This window comes from Lolium perenne, chromosome 6, assembly GCF_019359855.2.
Source record: "Lolium perenne isolate Kyuss_39 chromosome 6, Kyuss_2.0, whole genome shotgun sequence".
NCBI lineage: Eukaryota > Viridiplantae > Streptophyta > Magnoliopsida > Poales > Poaceae > Lolium > Lolium perenne.
Window position 1 is genome coordinate 55,978,488 of NC_067249.2, and position 24,792 is coordinate 56,003,279.

The 24,792-nt window shown below is 46.8% G+C and overlaps 1 protein-coding gene across 1 annotated transcript; it reads left to right on the top strand.

Moving 5' to 3' along the window:
* The first annotated feature begins 2,462 nt into the window (after positions 1–2,462).
* On the top strand, positions 2,463–5,733 carry LOC127308047 (uncharacterized). Its single transcript, XM_051338811.1, has one exon. It carries the CDS (start codon positions 2,510–2,512, stop codon positions 5,552–5,554), a length of 3,045 nt encoding a protein of 1,014 aa, XP_051194771.1. The 5' UTR covers positions 2,463–2,509; the 3' UTR covers positions 5,555–5,733.
* The last annotated feature ends 19,059 nt before the right edge of the window (positions 5,734–24,792 follow it).

Sequence of the window (24,792 nt, forward strand, 5' to 3'; positions counted from 1 at the left end):
TGGAGCTTATGAAGTGGTTGTGGAGCTTGCCATCTTCGGAGTGGATGAAAAGCTAACCATAAGGAAATGGCCATTATCCTTCGTGGGTTTGGCTCGGTGAAGAAGGTGAGCCTTCGTGGCGTTGGGAAATCCTTCGTGTGATCCCCACCTCTCCAAACGTGATGTACCTTCTTGCAAAGGAAGAGAACACGGGAATACATCTTCGTCTCCATGTGCCTCGGTTATTTCTATACCCGAGCTTACTTTCCTTGTGATAGCCGTCGAGCTTGAAGTATCTATCATATCTTGCCACCACTTGTTGTTCATATATATATATATCTTGTGCCTATCTTGCTTAGCTCTAGTTGTTGTTGTTGCACGTAGTTGAGTCTAGCATATTTAAGATTTGTGCTTGTAGAATAAACATAGTTTAATTACGCATTCTTACAAGTCAAATCCGTAAGAGTTTTTTAAAACGCCTATTCACCCTTCCTCTATGCGACATCTCGTCCTTTCACAAACCTCATGCGCCAGCACGCAGCCAAGGAGCAGGTGCTGCAGGGTCTCCGGCTCCTGATCGCAAAGGGGGCATGCCGGCTGACAGGGCAGCCCCGATGTTGCATCCTGTCCACCTTCCAACAACGGTTCTTCGAGGCGAGCCACACGAAGAACTTGCAGCTGTAGGGAGCCCTCGAGCGCCAGATCTCCTCTGAGACTATGACCTTCTCGCGATCGGTAAAGTAGGCATCGTAGACCGACTTGGTGGAGTAGCAGCAATCCCCAAACCATATCCACATAAACACATCCTCTCAATCTGGGACAAGGGCAAAGTTGGACAGTCTTTGCCACAGAGGAGTACTAGGTTTTGTGTGTGTTCGAATGAAATAGGAAAGCCCAACCCCCAATCAGGTTGGACTGGATGGGCTCAAAATGGGCTTATGCCCTCGGTTGAATTGAATTAGGGGAAAAACTAGCACGGATTGGGCGAAACCTATTCGCCGCTCATAGCGGGCGCTATCTGGTGCTCCGCTCAGAGCGGGATAGGTCTGGGCCGGCCCATTAGCGATGGTAGTGGTGTTCCTTCGATTTTCTTTCTTATTTTCGTCTGTTTTTTCCTCTGGTTTTCTGTAGCTTCTGGTTTTCTCGGTCGGTTTTTTCTGAACTTTTTATAATTGAACTATTTCGAATTTGAACTTTTTTAAGTTAGATTTTTTAGATTTGAACTTTTTTCGAATTTGAACAATTTTTATGTTTGAACATTTTATTATTTTGAACTATTTTCAGATTTGATATTTTTTGAAATTTGAATAATTTTAAATTTCAAACATTTTTCAATTTGGAACATTTTCATATTTGAACAGTTTTTAAATTTGAACTTTTTCAAAATTTGAAATTTGTTCGATTTTTAAAAATGTTCGTTTCTGAAAATCGTTCAATTTTGAATTTTTTTTGGTTGAGAATTTGTACAGATTTGAATTTATTTGGTTTTAAATTTGTATAGCTTTTTAAAACCAAAACAACAGTGCAAGAAACGAAAAAGGAGAACAACAACACAGTAAATGGGCCTGGCCCAACCTCCATTTCTTTAAGCGGAGCCACGGTCGCTTCCGCTTAAAGCGGAGAATAGACCCTCCCCACGGGGGGGGGGGTTGCTGTACGCCGACTTGGTTGGCGCGGACCAGGCGCCGCACCCGCAGGCGGGTTGTTGGGTCGGCCCAACACATTCCCACTCTTTTTTTGTTCTTTTTTTGCTTTTTTGTTTTTTCTGTTTTATTTTTCTTTTTTACTTTTCAAAAGCTGATTCTTTTCAGACTCGATTTTTTAAAATTATTTTAGTTTTTTTAGAAATTTAAATATTTCCAAAATTTGAACATTTTTTTAGATTTGAACAATTTTAAAATTGGAACAAATTTTAAATTGGAACAAATATTTTCAAAATTTATTATTTTTTATATATGAATAATTTTCGAATTTGAACAATTTTTATACTTCAACAATTTTCGCATTTGAACAATTTTATACTTGAACAATTTTCGATTATGAAATTTTCTCGAATTTATTTAGTTAGAACATTTTACATTTAAAAATATATGTAAATTTAAAAAATTAAGTCTTAACAAGAATAAAGAAACAGAAATAAAAAAACAGAAATGAAAAAGAAACAGAAATGAGAAAAAAAAACAGAACAGAAAAAAAACTCCACCCGACCTGGGCCAGCCACTACCGCGCGTCGCCGACCTTCGGTGTATAGGAAATCCGCTCCCCACGGATTGGACTATATTATCCTCCTCCAAAAGTGAAGGCGCCGTGAGAGGCCAGGCCCAATCGGCCCTGTTCCGGGTTCCTCTTCCGTCCGGCCGCACCTACGACCGAGGTGACGCCGGCGGCCACCGGCGGCAGCGGTGATCAAGGCATCGAGCCGCGACCCTGTTTCTCCTCTCTTTGTCCTCGTCCGCTCCTCTGCGCCCGCACACACGAGCACGACGGGAGGGGGCTCAAGGGCGAACCGGCGAACCCCCAAACCCTAGCAATGGTGACGGCGGTGGCGGCAGCCGGTGACCCTCGCCTGGTCCGAAACACATGCATTATGGCGCACGTAGACCACGGGAAGACCACACTGGCCGACCACCTAGTGGCGTACGGCAGCGGCGGCGGCCTCCTCACCCCCAAGTGGGCTGGCCAAGCCCGCGTCATGGACCATCTGCCGGAGGAGCGGGCGCGGGCCATCACGATGAAGTCCGCCGCGGTGGCGCTCCGCCACGGCGCCCACCGCGTCCACCTCATCGACTCGCCCGGCCACCTCGACTTCTGCTCCGAGGTCTCCGCCGCCGCGCGGCTCGCCGACTCGGCGCTCATCCTCGTCGACGTCGTCGACGGCGTCCACGTCCAGACCCACGCCGCGCTGCGCAAGGCCTTCGCCGAGCGCCTCCGCCCCTGCCTCGTCCTCAACAAGCTCGACCGCCTCATCACCGAGATGCGGCTCGAGCCCGAGGAGGCGTACCACCGCCTCCGCCGCATCGTCGCCGAGGCCAATTCCGTCTACTCCGACCTGCGCTCCGGGTCCTACTTCTCCTCCCTCCTCGACGGGCCGGCCCACGCGCAGGACGTCGACGACGGGGACGGTGACGAGGACGCCTTCGTGCCGCAGAAGGGCAACGTCATCTTCGCCTGCGCCCGTGACGGCTGGGGATTCCGAGTCCACGACTTCGCCGCTCTGTACGCCCAGGCTCACCCCGACATGGCGAGCAAATTGCTGGGAGGGCTCTGGGGGCCGTACTGCTGGGACAAGAAGAACAGGAAGGTTGTGGGGAAAGAGGCCATGGCCAGCATGACGAACCAGCAGCCAATGTTTGTGGAGCTCGTGCTCAAGCCGCTATGGAAGGCCTACAAGGAGGGTCTGAAGGAGGATGGCGCAAGCTGGCTGCGCGATCAGGTGGTCTCGAGGTACAATCTGAAGGTGTCACAGCGCGAGCTTCAGAACAAGGAACCTGACAAGGTGCTGCAAGCCGTGCTGAAGGCCTGGCTGCCTCTTGCAGAAACGGTGATGACGATGCTCGTGGAGTGCACTCAGGACCCAATTGCCGCCCAGAGATTCAGAGTGCCGAAGCTTATGCCCGAGAGAGAGCTGGCGCCAGGGGATGCTGCAGAGCATGCCGGCATTGTCGCCGAGGCTGACAAGGTGAGGAGGTGCGTGACGGCCTGCAGCACCAGCGCAAGGGCACCTCTGGTGGTGTTCGTGTCCAAGATGTTTGGGCTGGCATACAAGGATCTGCCACCCAGTGGGGTGGATGGAGAGCTGCTCAACCACACCACCAGTGCATCAGATGATGAGTGTTTCCTGGCATTTGCGCGGGTCTTCAGCGGCGTTCTCCGTGCCGGGCAGAAGGTGTTTGTGCTGTCGCCAATGTATGATCCTCTGAAAGGGGACACAACAGGAAAGCATTTGAAGGAGGTGGAGCTGCAGCACTTGTATGAGATGCAGGGACAGGATCTTAGGGCAGTTACCAGCGTAGGCGCCGGGAATTTGGTTGCCATCCAGGGCCTCGGTGACCACATCATGAAGACGGCCACACTGTCATCCACGAGGAATTGCTGGCCTTTTGCGAGCATGTTGTTCCAGGTTTCTCCATTGCTGAAGGTTGCAATTGAGCCGTCCAACCTGGCTGATCTGGGAGCATTTGTTAATGGGCTTAGGCTACTTAACCAGGCAGACCCATTGGCTGAGTGCACCCAAGAAAATGGCCAGTATCTCCTCGCCGCAGCGGGGAAGGTACATTTGGAGCTTTGCATAAAGAATCTGAATGAGAGATTTGCAAAAAATGTTAAACTGAATGTCTCTGACCCCTTGGTATCATTCAAGGAAACCATCCAAGGAGAAGGTGTTGGTAATATGGAGAGCCGGAAGGGTCCACAGGATTTTGTTGACAGGACTTCTCCAGATGGAAAATTTGCTGTGAGAGTTAAAGTCATCAGGCTTCCGAATGCTCTGACTAAGGTCCTTGAGGAAAATGAAAAAATGCTTTCCCAAACAATTCAGGGGCAAACAGCGAGAAGCGATGGAGCAACAGGTTTACAATGTTCTCAGGATGATGGTGGTTCCATGGCAAAACTTAGGCAGCATATGCTCAGTGCTATAGACCGGGAACTGGAAGTGATTTCTATGCAAGTGGATAAATTAAAGGTCGAGCGCCATAGGAAGACACTGCTTGGATACTTGCAGAGAATCTGGGCCCTAGGTCCTTCGCTCGTCGGTCCAAACCTCCTCCTCTCTCCTGATGTAAGATCAAGCAGTGGTGCGATAACCAGCCAAGATGGAAGAGAGGGTATTCTTGTGTGTGGTACATGTCACGTCTCAGAGAAATTGGGTTTTGTGGGTGTGTCTGATGCAGAAACCAGCAATGGCATTGCTAACAGTGAACCATCGACAGGTGCTCCTGATCATGAGACACTAAGGAACATCGTTGTCTCGGGATTTCAGGAGGCCACAAACGCAGGGCCTTTGTGTGATGAACCTATGTGGGGTCTGGCATTCATCGTTGAGCCCTACATATTCACTCACAGCCCAGATAACGCCAATCGCTCTTACGAGCACAAAGCAGCAGTCAGGGAAGCATGCCGGGCAGCAGTGCTTCAGAGCAAGCCAAGGCTAGTCCAACCCATGTATTTCTGCGAATTGACCACTCCCACGGTGTATTTAGGTGCAGTCTATGCTGTTCTCGGTGATTGTCGAGCAAAGGTGCTGAAAGAAGAGATGCAAGAAGGAACTTCACTGTTTACGGTGCGCGCGTATCTGCCAGTTGCTGAGAGCTCTGAATTCTCTGAGAAGCTTAGGAGCGCAACTTCAGGTGCAGCCAGTGCACGTCTTGCTTTGAGTCACTGGGAAGCTATTCCTCAAGATCCCTTCTTTGTCCCGAAAACTCAGGAGGAGATTGAGGAATTTGGAGATGGTTCAAACATGGGACCAAACTTGGCAAAGACACTCATCAACTCGGTGAGGCGGAGAAAGGGGCTACACGTTGAAGACAAGGTCGTGGAGCACGGCACAAAACAGCGCACTCGTGCTAAGAAAGTGTAGTTATGGTTTTCGGGATTACATACTTTGTCCTGCTATAAACTGAAATATAATCAAATCTGTAAATTGTGTGGGTCTTTTACTTTTACTTGCTGAGGATTTCTAGTGGAGACTGTTGTACTGAGACATGTGACATGATGTTGGATTCTTGAGAGGGATTTGTGGTAGTTACTGTTTTTTTTCGTGCTCCTCCATGTCTGGCTCCTCTAATACTTCGTAGCTGTGAACTCAAGTTAGAATGATTTATATGGGCATATCAGGTTAGTAGGTTTCACAATATTCTGTTTCTCTTACCTTAACTTGATGGAGAATTGTAGAAAGCTGCGCAGAATCCCCTATATGGCATAAGGCAAAGTCAAATTCTATATGTGTCTGCTTCTGCAAAATTGCAATTGGACAGCGGATAGACTGCTTCAAAGAGGTTGGACTTGCTCTGTTACATGTTGCCTGTGTGATCAAGCTCCCGAAACGGCAGCCCACGTCGCCTTGCTGTGCCCTTATTGCAAAGCAGGTTTGGTCCCTGATCGCGACCTCCAATGCTGAGCTTCTGCAAAATATTCTGTTTCTCCGAAAACCTGGTTATTCAAGACCCAAAGATGTGCCCCCAAGCAAGCTCGGAAAAAAACGGTGATGCTTGCCTGCTACGTCGTTTGGCATCTTTGGAAAGAAAGAGGCAGAAGAGTTTTTGAAAATAAGAGTATCAATGAGGTTGGGCTAGTTCACCTGAATAAGAGACGATGTTGCCTGCAGTGTGTCTTGCCTGGGGTTTTTGATCGAGACTTTCTAGCTATATGTATAGATCAGCCAGCTTTTAATTTCTCCCTTTTTGGATTCATCCGCCATTTTCCATGACTTGTACAGTTTTTCCCCCTCTATCAATGCAAAGCAGAGCTCCTGCCATTCAGGGTCAAAAAAAAGATGATGCGGTAATCAGTACACTGCTTGGTTAAAAAAATCAGGAGTACACATAGTCAGGAAATGAAATGACAACTATGCTAAAGAGACTTATTCTGACAATGACATCTTTACGTCAGTCATCTAGAATGTCTAAATGCATGTTATCCTGTTTTTTCTTGTATTTTCTTTGACCCTTCCTGTTAGCCTCTACTATTTTAGGCATAGCAAGCCACTCATGTGTATCCCATTTAGTGGCTGACTTCTTAATTACAGCGACTACGAAAGCAATAGAAGCCTGAATACATCCACGGAACATAACAATAATAGCAAAACAAAGTCCCATCTGTTCTGCATACATTTTGTCACTCGTCAGACTCTAATCCATGGCGCATATTTAACACTTCAGACGCTATCCGAGACGATTTGCGCGAGCAAGCAAGCAAGCAGAGATAACATATTGAGGCCATCCAAACACAAAAAAAGAAACATTCCGGGCGGTTGTCAGTGCAGGTTCGTGAGCAGGGACGAAGAGGTCAGAGTATGCCCATGCGTTCCACGCCTCCATTAATGAGAGCCATTTGAAAAGACCATAGCATTGCTCTGGAGAATAATCTTACGTCGAAATTGTCTTCCAGATGCATAATTTGTTTAAATGTATAATTCTTTGGTGTTTGTATAGAGGCCAGAGAGATATAAACGTTTTAAATAGTTAAGAGTACTAAATGGAGTGCGCACGTCAGTGAAGGGACCAAAATGCATTTTGCTCTTACAAAAATAGTTCAGATGTGCCATAAAATATTAATTTACTTAACTTTGAACTTTTTCATGCAGATAAAAATCTTAGTCACACCATCAACACTTACAAAATATCTCGCGCAACAAATACAACTCAACAACTAGCTTCAATGGCGACAAGCCATGCATATAGTTTTACAACTTATATATTCTTCACTATGCACATATCAAAATAATAGTTTATCAGCAATTAGACGCTGCAACAAGTGAAGCATAAATAATTTGGGAAATAAGTATACCAACTTGTAAAAAATCTAACGTGATTGTTCTTTAGATTTTGGACCTACATTCTATTTTCATGTCATCACCAATGCTATCAAACTGTAAGATAAATTTTATCAGATTTGCACATGAAAATAATTATAATAAGATGAAAGAGAAGTTCTGTTTGTTTGCTCGCATGTAAGCATATACAAATAGAACATACAAAATTCTGCGAAGTAGTTTTTTTTTTCAAATTATTTATGGGACAATGCTCACCCTTAGCTTGATCTTTTTGAACATGAAACCAAGTTAAAAGTTAGAAAATAAACAATGATGAATGTTTGTTGAAATTTTATGGAAGATTAAACATATAATGTTTAGATAAACTGGTACTATTTTGCAAAGCGTGGAAGGCATCAAAAGTTGCCGTGCCACTCTGCAGGAGACAACCAAGCGGGAGGATACAGTAGAATGGACTTATTTATTATTTGTTTCTACACCTACTCTACATATAATCTGTAGCGTCGTGAAGTCAGGCAGACGGTTAGTTACGACACATGACTTGGCATTGCTCGTCAAAGCAAATATCAATACCAACTCATTTACAACACTTGTGGTGGAGAATAAGAAATAGTGGATAGACAGATACAAAACCATGGCCCTAAGTGTTCTAAGTCTGTAACTTTGCACATATAAGACCTATTTATTTCATTAGACTTCATACTTAGGTCGGATCACTTATTACCATTTTTTGGAATTCTACATGCTATACATTCCTATGCATTTTCAATTTTCAAAAAAACATTTCCATTGTCATTTAAAAAAAGGGAATTTTTTCTAAATTCTGATAATTTTTCTATTTAACTTTGGAAGGCAAAATACCATTTCAGTTGATATGTTATTTTAAAAATCTTCCAAAGGTAATAAATCCAAGGAAATTAGCAGATAGTTTCTATAGAAGATAAGGATCATCGTAGTATGATGTGACCAAGGTGGAGTCTGGTTACTGAAGCGACCAAGCCAAGTCAGAGTTACAAGTATCCGTCGGCATATAAATGGTGTCGATGGAAGGAAATAATTAAAAGAGGGACCCTCCCCCACCCTACCCCTCGAGGATGGATCCAATCTAATGGGGAGGCTTTCATTTCTCTAACAACAAGAACTTTAAGAACAGAGGAGAAACACCTCTCCCCCAAAAGGTAGAGGTCAAAGGAAGAAGGAGAAGGACACATGTGCCTTTTCCCTCGCATTCGGAAATAGTGGAGTGCCATTGGGGGCATCTGCTTTACCACTGCCGCCATCGTCTTCTTTCATATACCGGTGTCTACATCAATGAACATTTGTAATATATTAGCAAACATTATGTGTGGTGCTATATATTATTTCCATGTCATTTATTGCATCTCTACATCTTCTTTTGAGTAGTAATTTGTTCTATGGAGATGGTGAAATAGTTTATTTTTGGTTACGTAAGAATATGTTTATTTTTATGCAATTCTTTCATTCTAGTGTATGAGTGCAAAATTACATTAGAAGAACACATAAGGGTTGCACTATGGTTTGTTGAATTGATGAGGGAGGGCTGGAGATGCTAGGAACCAGAGACGGAGCTAGGGGTGGTAGCTGGGGCCATGCCCCCCCTATGCTAGAAATTTTGCTGAAATATCCCCTAAAATATATGTGAATTGATCCCTAAATCTATGATATTTTCCTATCTGGCCCCCTTCAAGCAAAATTTTCCTTACTCGCCCTGCTAGGAACCATGTCCAGATTTTTAGATGCATGTCATAGAACAACCTAGAGAACTCAAATCTTAATGTGGTGGTTAAGGGGGAAATTATGCCTTATTTTTCCCTTGGTTGTGCATGCAAATGGTATGGAAATCAATCACTCCACCGAGCAAAGGTTCCACCCCAAGAATAAACAAAAACTCTCACCTGTGGCTAGAGTCATAAATTTCCACTTTCTTATTGGCTTGTCCACCCTTGAAATGTGGAGTGTATGTAGAACATTGAGATGCATTATGTGCACCACTCTTGGACGTTGCCTATTAATCATCTATGTTGAGCTTCACTTAGTCAACCCCCTCCTATAAAATAACCAATGGCCTAGATCGTTTAGTTTTCATGGTTGTCACTTGATCTCTCATTTAATTTGATACAACAACATCAAAGCTTCTTTTTCCCCAGAAAGCTGGGTAGGCTAGATATGAGATCCAACAGGATTAAAAGGAAACCTAAATAAGAAGAAGAAAGAAAAAAAATAGTAAATTAAGATTTTGGCACATAGATCGCTGATCTCCATAAAGTCCTTTCAAGCGTCAAAACTTTAGGTATATTTCAATCCTTAGGTCTATTTTTACCACCTCAGCCCAAGTCAACTTTGATCATCATGTACCTAGTCTTCTCCATATTTTCTAGAATTCCATTTTTAACTAGAGCTTCTAGAGGCCTCTACTGGGTATGCCAAAACCATCTTAGTCGGTGTTGGACTAGTTTTGCGTCTATCGGTGCCACTGCTAGCACATCGTAAATTACCTCGTTTCTAATCTTGTGCTTTCTTGTATGATTTCACATCCATCGTAGCATACACATCTCCGCGACACTCATTTGTTGAATGTGTTGTCAGATTGCCGTCCTATAAAACTTAACTTTTTTTATTTTTGTGGGACCTTCTTATCACATAGGATACTAGATGCTTGCCACCATTTCATCCACCATGCCTTGATCATGTGGCAAACATCTCCGCCGATATCTCATTTAATTTTACAAGTCAATTTATTCTCTTCTAATAAAATCTTTCTGTGTATTCATTTATACGTAGTACAAGAGTTGTGGCTTTGGTAGGTCGGGTGATTTTTGTGAGCCAAAATAAGACATGCTTCTTGTACAACACATCCAACAAAATAGTTTACCCGTGGTGGCTGCTGATTCGGCGTCGCATGGATGACATATATAGTTCGAGGCTAGGTAACGGGCACGCGTTCCACGCCTGCATTATTGGGTCCAGGCTAGGCTAGCGATGGGAGGGAATTAGGGTGACTTCTTTTGCGCTTCTAACCCAGCTTCTATGTCCCAGGAAGCTCAACCCCAAAAGAAGGGAAAAATTTCAGCCCGCTTCTCCCCACCGCAAAGCTAGTTTTCTGTCTCCGGCGAGAAACTGCTCGCGAGCTGCTTCTCAAGCGTTTCCCGAGCTTCTGCGTGAGAAATCGAACAGTTGTAGAAGTCTGCCCCTTCCTTTCTTCGTTTTTACAGCAGGACTGCCACTCCACGAAAATTGCAATCAACCAAGGCGCCTGACTCCCACTGATTTTGTCCGAAAACGTGCGCCCATCAGTACTACTAGTAGCATTTAACGATTTGCATGGTTATGCTCATCACGTGTTGTGTGCACGTACGACTTGTAGATATTCAAATTCCACGACTCAAGTCCTCATGTACGTACATACATGTGTATATGTACCTGGTGTGTTTCCCGTAAATAAATGTTAGAGCTCTCCAAATTCAAAGCAAACACACTTCGTTGCTTGAGGAATTATTGCAATCACTACTAAGACATACAATATCTTTTATTTTGGCATGTACTGAATTATAATACAGTGATACATTCGCAAAAATTAATACTGGGATAGTAGTGTATGTTTTTATTATGATCCAACTTTTCATAATTTCACGATTCATTTCTATCTCATATCTTACATAAAACTAGTATAAATATGGTATCACTATTTATGTAGGGTGCATATCAAATTCAAGGACGTTACAGATATTTCACAACTCAACACAACAAATAAGCCAAATTTCATAAGCTCAAAAGAATAGGAGAAACCAGTTTTCAGGTACTTCTCCACACCACAGTTTCTACCCACCGTTTCCCATAAGCCAGCTTACCCATAAGGAAAAAGCTTCAGTTCCTCCGGAGGCTCCGTCTCGCGCATCCTCCGGATCGCGCATCGTCCGATCTGATTGATCACTGGGTCAAAAGCATGCCACTCCTCCAGTACCTTATCTCTCCACGCGTCTCTCCCAGTACCACACGCTCCTCCTTCCACCTCCCCAAGCGGTTCATCATCCCCAATCGAGACAGAGCTCCACTACACACAGCTCTACCGATGTCCCTCGCCTGTCGCCACCATAGAACGAGCTCGCGCCGCCGCTACCCTCGAGCTCGCCCTGTGAAAGTATAAAGATGGTAAACCTAGAGGGGGGGGGGGGGGGAGTGAATAGGTTTCTACAAATTTTAATTCTTTCTTTGCAATATTAGGCTTTGCGGAATATAAAGATGAGCCTAATGCAAACTAGGTGAAGCAACCTATATGAAGATACAACTATCTCGAGCACGAAGGCTCTCTCAGGCAGTTTAAATCACAAGTAAGGAGTTCGGTTAGAGATAACCGATAGCACGCGGAGACGAGGATGTATTCCCGTGTTCCCTTGCTTTGCAACAAGGTACGTCACGTTTGGAGGGGTGGAGGTCCCACGAAGGATTCCCCACGCCACGAAGGCTCACCCTATTCTCCGGAGCCTATCCCACGAAGGAATAGCTCACTCACTTGTGGTAGACTTTGAGGTAGCCTCCAAACCTTCACAATCTTGCCCGGAGCGAATCCACAACCCGGATGCTTCCGGACTCCTCTTGCCCACCTAGGGTTTCCAAGGAACCCTAGGAAGCAAGCTTCTCGATGAATACAAGGGGGAATGAGATTTGGCTTGGTAGAACAGTAGATCGGGTCCTCCTCTAGTGATTCCCCGGAGGGATTTGAGTTTGGGTGGAGGAGGAGGGAGATCGGAGGCTTTTGGTGTTTCTAACAATGGAGTAAGAGAGAGAGAGCTCAAGAACAGCTTGTAGTATGTTGCCTAACCCTTCCAAGGTAGAAGAAGGGGTATTTATAGTGTTCTTCAAAATCTGGCCGTTGCCACTTGCCACCTCAGCATTTTTCCTCGACAAACCCGGTTGACCGGGCCACAGACCGGACAGCCCGGTCGGGAGGCCGGTCAGACCGGATCAGTGACCGGAGCTCCTTTGCGTCGTCATGGTGCTTCTCCGGTTGCCGCCCGGTTGCCGCCCGGTTGCCGTCCGGTCGACCGGACGGAGCGCCGGACCCGCCGGTCAGGAGCCCGGTTGACAGGGCGCAAACCGGATCTGCTGGCTCCTCCTTTGGAGCCCGGTTGCCGCCCGGTTGACCGGCCAGCACGCCGGACAGGCCGGTTGCTGACCCGGTTGGACCGGGCTGTAGACCGGATTTCTCCTGTAACCCCTTTTTGATTGTTGTTGAAATGGGGGGTCTCCTTTAGCCTTCTTGTTCCTTTGATACACCATTTACGCCTCATTGCCTAATACCTGAGATTATCCTTATAAACATATTAGGCCAAATACTTTAGCACGGTGTCATCGTTACCAAAATAATGGATAAGGGTGAAATACCCTTACAATCTCCCCCTTTTTGGTATACGATGACAAACCGAGCTAGAGTCACACATAGATATTATGATAAGCTCTAAACCTTAATTCCATATAAGATATTACGAAAGCTCTCCCATAATGTGTGCACTTGGAGAATTTGCGTTTGAATGCAAAGTGCAACATTTGTGAAACATGAGAAGCTCCCCCAATATCTTTAGGAAACAAGCATGGTATGGAGATGTGCATATCAAGATATATAAGCATAGCACACATAATCATCCTAACATAGAGTAGCACACATAATAGTCGTCCATACACATCCATACACGAATTATTGGAAATAGCAAATGGTTCTTGAAAAACTCAAAGTAAACAAGCACAAGCCATATAAAATCCAAATAAAGCAACTCCCATGGCTTGTGGCAATCAAAGAACCTCGTGGTCCTAGACTCTACTCTCTTCTCCCCCTTTGGCATCGGAACACCAAAAAGGCGAAGAAAAGAGGAGAGATGCTATCGAACCCATCAGTAGTGACCAAGCCCCATCGAGGAGGAGCTCTCGCCATCACCATCGCGTGCACCCGCATCAACCTCATCATCATCATCATCATGACCATCATCATCATCATGACCATCATCATCATCAGGAGTGGGAGCACGAGCAGTCCTAGTAGGAAGAGCACCATGAGCGTACACAGAGAAGTCGAAGTTCTGGAGCATCTCATCGGTAAGAGGAGGCATCTCCCACTGAGGTGCTACCACATGCTCCATCTCAGTTCCAGGAGGAGGAACAGGGTGGTTCCTTGAGGCCATGAATTCATTCTGGCGCCTCCGTGTCTCCTGGGTCATAGAAAGGGTCTGATGTGCAACATCATTGCTGTTCTTGCACATTTGGAACATGCATGTGAAGAATCGAGCGGCCCCATGCTGGGAGCGCCGAGAGTGACTGGAGCTAGCATCATGATCATGGTGTGCCTTGGAACGGCGCTCAGAGGGGGGCATCATGGAGGGAACGTCTGGACGAGTGGCCTCCTGAACGGGGAACTTGAATGTGTCCATGATGACTCGTTCACCAAGAACGTTCTTAGGAGCAGGAACAATGTAGTTGATGAGCCGCTGAACATACTGAGCGTAGTTGGGAGTCATGCGGTCCATAATTGCTCTCCTCAGTTCAGAGTAGATAAGATCACAGCCATCAATCTTCCTCACTCTGTCAGGATGACAATAGTACATCAAGTTGAGGTGATAGTTCCGGACTTCACTGGAGTCTCCAGACTTGCTGATGAGGTTCTCACGGAACAGCTTGGCAAGCACCAGATAGGAGTAATACATCCCAGAGATAGTGGGAGGTCCAGGCGTAGGGTTCGCAGGGTAGCAGAAGGAGATGTCACCCTTAGTAAGCCTGGACCGTGAATGAATCCTGTACCCTGGATTACTGTCATCACCACAACCCATGGCTGCACGGAACTGAGAGTAGGAGCATGAGTACTTCTCCCTGCCGGTCATCCAGGTGAGGGTGCGGTCCACATCATCATGGAAGAAGACGGTGCAGTGAAACTGACGGACAAGCATGGGACAAAAGATAGGATCATCTTGGGTATCATCAGGCTTGAGGCACACAAGGTCATACACTCCCATACGCTTCAAGGTTTGAACTACAAAGCGGTACTTTGTGGCGTCATGCAAGGCAAGCTCCTCAGGATTGATGGCCTTGGGTGATACAACATTACCATGCTTCATAAACTCATGAGAATCATAGTAACCCTCCCAGAGGGCTGCTTGTGTCTTGGTCCAGAAGGACTTATCCCCACCAGTGTAAGTTGGCTTCTCAAAGCGATACGGATTCACTGTCCTCCATTCCTGCCACTCAAGACGGTTTGCATTTCCAACATTGATGGTTGGCACTATCTCATCATCCTCTTGAGCGACATGCTTATCCTTTTTCTTGCTAGCAACAGACTTGCTTCTACCCCGAGATGAGCTGTCAATGTCAGTGCCATGATGAGCTTGAGGGGGTGCACGACTACTAGAACGGCGGGGAGGATCAGCCGTCCTTCCTCGCTTGGCAACACTGCCACGTGGTGGCTCACCACTCCAACTATCTGTGAATGAGAAAATAGAGCAAGGATAGCAGTGGGGTAAGTGTACATGTCATCAGTAAGAGAGAAACCAAAAGAGCATAGCATATATCCAAGTGTAGTGATGAAATTGTTCGAAAACTGGGCAACCCGGCGCACAGGCCGGTCAAACCGGGCAGCAGACCGGACAGGCCGGTTTGCGCCCGGTTGACCGGGCCGTGCACCGGGCCGGCCGGTTGAGCGGCCGGTCGACCGGGCGTGTGACCGGGTCTGTCGAGTTGTGATGTTGTGCCCAGATTTTCTACCACAAAACCATGCAAAAGCTCATAAACTTGGATATAGACTATAGCAATATAGTGGAGAAGTGCATTGTGGTGTGAGACACTCTAAAGGCATGAGGACTTACGAACCCTAACCCTAACCCTAAGTTTTCTCAACTTTCCTCAACATGTGGCAATGGGAGAGGGAAAGCAAGAAGGAGAGGGAATAGAAGGGAGATTTACCCGATGACATTGTCCTTGTTGCCCAAGTGAGCAAGAAGAACACGTGAAGAGGGCTTGAGGGCCAAATCCCCAAGATCTCCCAAACGAGCTTGAGAAGGACCAAATCCTTCGGTGAAGAAGCTTGAAAGACCCCGATCTACGGTTGGGTGAAGTTTGGGGAGGAACTAGCGGTGGGAAGGACCTAGGCTGTGGTGGAGATGGTTGGGGCGCCGGCCATGGAGGTTGGAGATTGGGGAACAATGGGGAAGATGACCCCAAGGGGTATCCCTTCCCCAATATATAGGAGGCTGCGCGACCGGTCAGGAGTCCGGTCAGACCGGGCTGGTGACCGGCTGACCCGGCCCAGACCCCGGTTGCCGCCCGGTCAACCGGACCATCCGGTCAGGGACCCGGTCCAACCGGGCCAGGGACCGGCCAGCCCAGAATTGTCTAATTTTGCCTCGTTTTTGCCCCTATGCTTTGTGTAAATGTGTGTGAGTGCTCAAATGCTGACATGTACATATAGATAGATAGATGATGATGAGATGAGCATAGACATGGGGTTGGAAACACAAAGTTCTCTAGGCATACCCATTGGAGAGAAAATCCAAACAAGATGTGAATAGCAACAATGGGCATGATTCGAAGAGTATATCAAGAATCATAAGTCATTTTGGAAATGATGCTCGCAATAAGATCATTGGGCCTTATATGGTCAAATCAATTTGTAATGAAGGCTCAATGAGGGGCGGGGGATTACTCCCCCTATGTGAAAGCGCAAATGTCATGTGACCGCGAAGAGACATGCTTGGGTCCATATAATGACATTGGGTCTATTTATGTTGCACACATAGGTATGCATCATACCAAGACATGGTAAGATGACTATCCCCATATGTGCTATGCCTCTAAGCTAGATAGCAAGATAAATGCAAGAATATAGTGCAAGAAGTTAATCAATCCAAGTTTTTAGGATCAAGAATACCAAGTTCTCCTCTCAAGTTAACAAAGCGGGCTTCATCCAAAGGCTTAGTGAAAATATCCGCCAATTGGTAGGTTGTTCCCACATGAGTGAGATCAATATCCTTATTGGCAACATGATCACGTAGGAAGTGATGGCGAATGTCAATATGTTTGGTGCGACAATGTTGAACCGGGTTGTTGGCGATCTTTATTGCACTTTCATTGTCACAAAGAAGAGGCACCGTACCAAGAGACACACCATAGTCTTTCAAGGTTTGCTTCATCCATAACAATTGAGTGCAACAAGATGCCGCGGATATGTATTCGGCTTCGGCGGTGGATAGGGCGGTGGAGTTTTGTTTCTTGGATGACCAACTCACCAATGACCGGCCAATAAATTGGCAAGCCCCGGAGGTAGACTTCCGATCAACCTTATCACCGGCCCAATCGGAATCCGAATAGCCAATGAGTTCAAAGGTTGACCCCTTTGGATACCATAGCCCGAGAGTAGGAGTGAGAACAAGGTATCTTAGTATCCGTTTGACCGCCACTAAATGGCTCTCCTTGGGAGCGGATTGAAAACGAGCACACATCCCTACACTTAGCATGATATCCGGCCTAGAGGCACAAAGGTAGAGCAAGGATCCTATCATGGAGCGGTATACCTTTATGTCCACATCCTTCTCACCGTCACATGAACCAAGTTGCCCCTTTACGGGCATGGGTGTCTTCATTGGACTCGCATTGGTCATGTTGAATTTCTTGAGCATGTCCTTCACATACTTTTCTTGAGAGATGAAGGTGCCTTTTGCAAGTTGCCTCACTTGGAAGCCTAGAAAGAACTTCAACTCTCCCATCATGGACATCTCAAATTTCCTAGTCATCAATAGCTCAAAAGCTTTGTTATGATTGGGGTTAGTTCCACCAAAGATAATATCATCAACATATATTTGACATATAAAGAGGCCACCCCCTTTAACCCGCTTGGTGAAAAGGGTGGAATCGACCGTACCCATGCAAAACCCATCATGTAGTAAGAAATCCCTAAGGAACTCATACCAAGCACGTGGAGCTTGCTTGAGACCGTAGAGTGCCTTATGGAGTAAATACACGTGGTTGGGTCGGCATGGGTCTTCGAAACCCGGGGATTGAGCCACATATGCGGTTTCTTTTAGGGGACCATTCAAAAATGCACTTTTCACATCCATTTGATATAATTTGAAATTGTGGAAAGATGCAAATGCAAGCAAAAGACGAATAGCTTCAAGACGGGCTACCGGCGCAAAGGTATCCTCAAAATCCATACCTTCTATTTGGGCAAACCCTTGCGCCACTAACCTTGCTTTGTTTCGTATAACAATGCCATTCTCATCTTACTTGTTCTTGAATACCCATTTGGTCCCAATGACATTGATGCGATGATCCTTGGGTCTCTCAACTAGAGACCATACTTCATTACGAGTGAAACACTCCAATTCTTCTTGCATGGCAATTACCCAATCCGGATCGACCAAGGCTTCATGTACCTTAAGTGGTTCAAAACTAGACACAAAAGCATGATGTTGACAATAAGTGATAAGTAATGCATGGTGTCTACGAGTTACCACTCCTCTTGAGATGCTACCAAGGACTTGATCCACTTTCATGTCACTTGCCCTTGTAGCGGCCTTGATCTTCCGAACGGTTCCTTCATGATCAATGAATTCATCTCTTGCTAGTACTTGATCATGAGGGACCACTTGAGCTTGATCATGAGTTGAGGATGTTTCTTGATCGTCATCATGATCTTGCTCCATGGAATGAGGATCTTCTTCTTGTTCTTCGGATTGAGACTCATCTTGAGTAGAGGATGGTTCTTGAGTTGCACTTGATGGTTCGGCTTGAGTTGAGCTAGGCTCCACTTGTGGCGTGCTTGAAACATCTACTCCATCATCTTGATCATCATTATGAACCTCCATGGGCCGGATGTGTCCAATGCCCATATGCTTGATGGCACTAGATGGATCATCATCATTACCTGCAACACATGGAACAACTTGCTCCACTTGGGAGCCATTATCCTCCAAGAACACCACGTCACAAGATACTTCAATAGTCCCGGAGGACCGGTTGTAGTATCTATAGGCGTGAGAGTTCTCCGCATATCCAACAAATATACCCTCTATGGTTCTAGTTTCAAATTTACCGAGCTTTCCTTTGTTGTTCTTAACAAGGCATTTGCATCCAAAGACACGAATATACATGACATTAGGCTTGTTACCGGTAAGGAGCTCGTATGGGGTTTTGTTGTGGAGGGGACGGAGGAAGAGCCGGTTGGAGTAGTGGACGGCCGTAGAGATGGCTTCTCCCCAAAAGTTGTGGGGTGAGTTGAATTCACTCAACATGGTTCTTGCCATCTCAATGATAGTCCGGTTCTTCCTTTCAACAACACCGTTTTGTTGAGGGGTGTATGGCGCCAAAAAATCATGCTTGATGCCCTCATCATCAACAAACTCTTGCATAGTGTAGTTCTTGAACTCGGTGCCATTGTCGGTCCTAATTGCCTTGATCTCGGATTCATACATACGTTGAGCTTTCTTGGCGAAGGTGATGAACTCTCTATGGGTCTCGTCCTTAGACTTAAGGAGAAAGACCCAAGAGTATCTTGAGTAATCATCAACAATGACAAGTCCATACTTGCTCCCACCAAGAGTATCATAATGTGATGGCCCAAAGAGGTCCAAATGAAGGAGCTCCAAAGGCCTAGATGTGGTAACAATACTCTTGATGGGATGCTTCTTCTTGAGTTGCTTTCCGGCTACACATGCACTACAAACACGATCTTTCTCAAAAGAAACGCCGGTTAGTCCCACAATATGCTCACCCTTTAGGAGTTGTTTAAGATTCTTCATGTTAACATGACCAAGGCGGCGATGCCACAACCAACCTTCGTCATGCTTGGCCGCCATTAGAGATGTGGAGAAGGAGGGGCTGTCTTTCGAGAGGTCAACCACGTAAAGGTTGTTCTCCACATATCCAACAAGGACCAATTTGAGATTGTCACTCCTAAAGACTTGCACATAATATTTAGTGAAATATGAATTGTAACCGGCATCGGCAAGATGATATATAGAAAGTAAGTTATAGCCAAGGTGTTCAACAAGCATAACCGTCTCAAGGCACAAGTCCTTAGAGATTGCTACCTTGCCATACCCAAGTACCTTTCCCTTTGAGTTGTCACCAAAGGTAATGCTTGACTTCTTGTTGATATCTTCAATGAATTGATCAAGCACACCTTTTCCTCCGGTCATATGATTGGTGCATCCACTATCAAACACCCATTTTGGACCACCGGAGGAATACCCCTACAAAATCAAGTAGAGGATTTAGGAACCCATCGATTAATGGGTTCCTTTGCAATGGCAACAATATCTTTTGGTACCCAAATTGAGTACTCTCTATAAGCATAGCCATTAGGAGGGCCAACATAGTTAGCATAGACATCACCATAATAATCAACAAATAATGCATAGTGATCGTTTGGCCCCGTGCGGTCACCACTAGTGGCTTTGCCCTTTGAGGCTTTGCCATTGTTAGTGACCTTCTTGTTCTTATCTTGAGCGGGTTTCTCCTTCTTGTAGTTGTTCTTCTTGTGGAACTTGGGAGCATATCCAAGTCCATACTTTTGATTGTTTGACCTTTGCTTACTCAAGAGGTCATCCAATCCCATCTTGTTCTTGGCGGTGGTGAACTTTGCAAGTTCCTTTGTTAGCCTAACATTTTCCTCAAGAATAGATGCTTGCTCACAAGAAGATTCATTAGGATGATAGTCAAGACCATATTTGGTCACCAAGGACTCAAGATATGCATTGGTCTCAACATGCAAAGAAAGTTCCTCTTGTAAACGAATATGTTCCTCAACAAGTTTAGCATGCTCACTAGTAAAGGAAATGGAGGAACAAGCAAGCTTTTCAACATCAATGGGATCCTTCATTGATCCAAGAGCCTTTTTGTAGGATTCTTGAAGTAGATCATGGTTCTTTCCAAGTTTCTTGAGCTCATCCTTGACAAGCTTGTTAGCTCTTTCAAGGTGGTCAAGATCCCTAGTGAGAGAAGCATGAGCAACTTCAAGTTCCTCCTTTGAGGCATTGAGCTCTTGGGTCAATAATTGAGCCCTATCAATAGTTTCTAGGTCCTTAACTTTATCAAGTTCATAAGTTTCAATTTGTTGCTTAAGGCCTTGAGATATGCACCTTTCGGTTTTTAGCTCTTGTCTTAGGAGATTGAATCTCCGTTCCTTCTCATTCAATTGATATTCTAATTCCTCAATGGACTCATCCTTTTCTTTGAGTGAGTCCATCAAGAAATCAAACTTGACAAGAGCTTCACCACGAAGGGTGCATCTAACATCATAGAGTTCCTTAAGCACAATTAATTCATCTTGATTTTCGTTCTCATCATCTAGAACACTAGATAGGGAAGGTGGAGGTTCCATTACCTTGGTTTCCCTTGCCATAAGACAAGAGCCAATGGTTGTAGATGAGGTAGAGTCATCGGAGTCATCATCTTGAGTTATCCTTGCCATGAAGGAGGATCCAACATCATTCTCCGTGGAGTAGTCCTTGGAGTAGTCATATGTAAAGAGTGACCCGGGCTTAGAGAAAGCCAAACCGGCCACCCCGGCCTCCTTCTCCTCATCTTCCTCTTCATCATCGGACAAGTACTCGGCCCCAACAAAGGCTCTTCCCTTGTTCTTCTTGTATCGGTCATTGATTGGGTTTGGCTTCAATCTTGGCTTGACCCCTTTGATGAATCTTGGCTTGTCCACCCTTTTCTCATAAGGGCACTCATTTGCAAAGTGGCTATCTTCATCACAATTGTAGCAAGTTCTCTTCTTCTTCTTGTCATTGAGGAGCATAGGGAACTTAGCCTTGTACTTCTTGGCAAAGAAAGCAAAGTCGGTAGCCATGTCACTAGTTGAGGTCATCTCTTCCTCTTCTTCAATCTCATAGTCTTCCTCTCCTCCATGATCGGCCCTAGCCTTGAGGGCAAGATTGCGTGGCGCTTCATGGTTGTATGAGGCTTCATCAACACGGTTCATTGCCATGAGCCTCTTTCCCGCTTTGGCCATGTTTTCATTGGCGGCCACATAGGAGACTAGATCATCGGAGTTGAGGTCGGCACTCTTGGTCATGATTTGTAAGTTGAGTGCAAGATTGGTGTCTTCTTGTTTGACGGCAATCATAGCAATGACCTTGGACTTTATGAATTGTTCATTCATCTCGAAGCCATCATTGTACTTCTCAACACCGAGTCCCTTGACCCTTACTCTAAGAGCACCAAGTCTTGCATAAGCATCGGCCATGGACTCTCCTTCTCGAATCATGAATTGATGAGCCTCTTGCTTTGCGGTCTCATAAAGAGCGGATTGGATCAAATCGGTTCCCTCTTGGAGTACTACGATTCGATCCCACAACTCTTTAGCGGACTCTATGTCATTGACTTGATCAAGGAGCTTGCGGTTGATGCCACTCCTAATCTTGTCACGGGCGGAGGCGTTGAGTTGACGGTTGTAGAATTCGGTGGAGGTCAACCGAATGGGATCTTGTGGCTCCCGGTATCCATGAACAATGATCTCCCACAACTCCACGCTGCATTGCTAATATGAGACTCCATAGAAGATTTCCAAAAAGGAAAGTGAGTTCCATCAAAATGGGGAACATTCCCACTATGGTTTATATGAGGCATGGGTGAAGTGTTTTTGGGATATTCATGGTTGACTTCGCGATAGCTCTCTAGTGAGGCCGAAGCCGTACTAGGAGGCCCACTAGTCAATTTCTTAAGCATGGTAGACATTTCTGCCATTTGGCTTTGTAGCTCATCCTCCTTTTTCTTCTTCTCGGCATCATATGCCAAGAATCTAGATTTCATCTCTTTAACCGAAAGGTTAGAGTTTTCATCTAGACCCTCGAATAGTTTTTCCATCTCACTCTTAAGGCGGTGAAGCCCTTAATAAGAGTCCAGGCTCTGATACCAATTGAAAGTATAGAGATGGTAAACCTAGAGGGGGGGGGGGTGAATAGGTTTCTACAAATTTTAATTCTTTCTTTGCAATATTAGGCTTTGCGGAATATAAAGATGAGCCTAATGCAAACTAGGTGAAGCAACCTATATGAAGATACAACTATCTCGAGCACAAAGGCTCTCTCAGGCAGTTTAAATCACAAGTAAGGAGTTCGGTTAGAGATAACCGATAGCACGCGGAGACGAGGATGTATTCCCGTGTTCCCTTGCTTTGCAACAAGGTACGTCACGTTTGGAGGGGTGGAGGTCCCACGAAGGATTCCCCACGCCACGAAGGCTCACCCTATTCTCCGGAGCCTATCCCACGAAGGAATAGCTCACTCACTTGTGGTAGACTTTGAGGTAGCCTCCAAACCTTCACAATCTTGCCCGGAGCGAATCCACAACCCGGATGCTTCCGGACTCCTCTTGCCCACCTAGGGTTTCCAAGGAACCCTAGGAAGCAAGCTTCTTGATGAATACAAGGGGGAATGAGATTTGGCTTGGTAGAACAGTAGATCGGGTCCTCCTCTAGTGATTCCCCGGAGGGATTTGAGTTTGGGTGGAGGAGGAGGGAGATCGGAGGCTTTTGGTGTTTCTAACAATGGAGTAAGAGAGAGAGAGCTCAAGAACAGCTTGTAGTATGTTGCCTAACCCTTCCAAGGTAGAAGAAGGGGTATTTATAGTGTTCTTCAAAATCTGGCCGTTGCCACTTGCCACCTCAGCATTTTTCCTCGACAAACCCGGTTGACCGGGCCACAGACCGGACAGCCCGGTCGGGAGGCCGGTCAGACCGGATCAGTGACCGGAGCTCCTTTGCGTCGTCATGGTGCTTCTCCGGTTGCCGCCCGGTTGCCGCCCGGTTGCCGCCCGGTCGACCGGACGGAGCGCCGGACCCGCCGGTCAGGAGCCCGGTTGACCGGGCGCAAACCGGATCTGCTAGCTCCTCCTTTGGAGCCCGGTTGCCGCCCGGTTGACCGGCCAGCACGCCGGACAGGCCGGTTGCTGACCCGGTTGGACCGGGTTGTAGACCGGATTTCTCCTGTAACCCCTTTTTGATTGTTGTTGAAATAGGGGGTCTCCTTTAGCCTTCTTGTTCCTTTGATACACCATTTACGCCTCATTGCCTAATACCTGAGATTATCCTTATAAACATATTAGGCCAAATACTTTAGCATGGTGTCATCGTTACCAAAATAATGGATAAGGGTGAAATACCCTTACACCCTGCCGCCGGCCTCAAGCTCCCTCTGCCGCCGATCTCGAGCAGGTCCGGCGAGGTTTCTCTCTCCTACCTCCGGCGACCCGGAACTGTTGCTGAAAGCCGGCAAGCTCCATTAAGTTTGGGGGCGTGCAGGGCATGCAGAGTGGTCGTGCACCGCCGGATTCTGCAAGTGGCTGGCGAGTGCTGGTCTGAGGCGCTGCTCCCATGGGCGGCCGCACCTGCTCCCACGCCTGCCCGTCGATGCTCCAAGGGGTGGCCGGACCTGCTCCCACGCTTGCCCGTCGATGCTCCAAGGGGTGACCGGACCTGCTCCCATGGGCGGAGGCATCGCTGCTGCAGTGCATCGCGGCGCTGCAAAGGGCAGCCACCGGAGCTGGCCGGCCCCTAGAGCTGCAATGGGCGGCCGGCGGTGCTGCCAATGTCGATCGCTTGTGCTACAAACATCGACCGACGGAGCTACATACAGAGTGTGTCGTTGCTGCTAGTGGGCTGCGGCGGCGCTACCACCCATGTCCGGCGGTGCTACCAGCCATGGCCTGTGGAGCTGCCATCCGGTGGGGGCACTGATACAATCGTTGTGCGGCGATGCTACCTTTGACATGCGATGGTGCTACTAGGAACCGGCGATGCTTCAATGGTGCGCCGCCGTAGCTTGAAAGGTGTACTGCCGGGGCTTCAAAGGTGCTCCGCTGGAGCTTCAAAGGCGCGCCGCCCGAGCTTCAATGGTGCGCCGCCGTTGCTGCAAAGGTGTACTGCCGGAGCTACAAGCGGCGACCGTCATCGCCGTGCTGTAAGGCCGCCGTGGAGCATCGTCGCGGTGATGCAGGCCTGACGACATCAGGGCCGCAGGCGGTGCTGCATGTTCGCCGTCGGGAGCAGCCGGCGGTGCTGCAAGGCGCTGATGCTATAGGAGGTGCGGCGGCTCTTCCCGCGCCGCCGGAGTCCACGCTTTGTCGGCGAGGTCCCTCGCCAGACTTCCTTCATCCGTCGGGTGGAACTGTGGAAGGTGCGGCCGGTAGGCGCGCATGTCGGGTGGACTCTTTTTCTCTCTCTTTTCCCTTTGTGGCATGAAAATAGATGCACATGGGGTGATGGTCCTGGAGGACACGTGTCACCAGGAGGAGGTGGAGGTTCGGGAGGAATAAACCTCCGG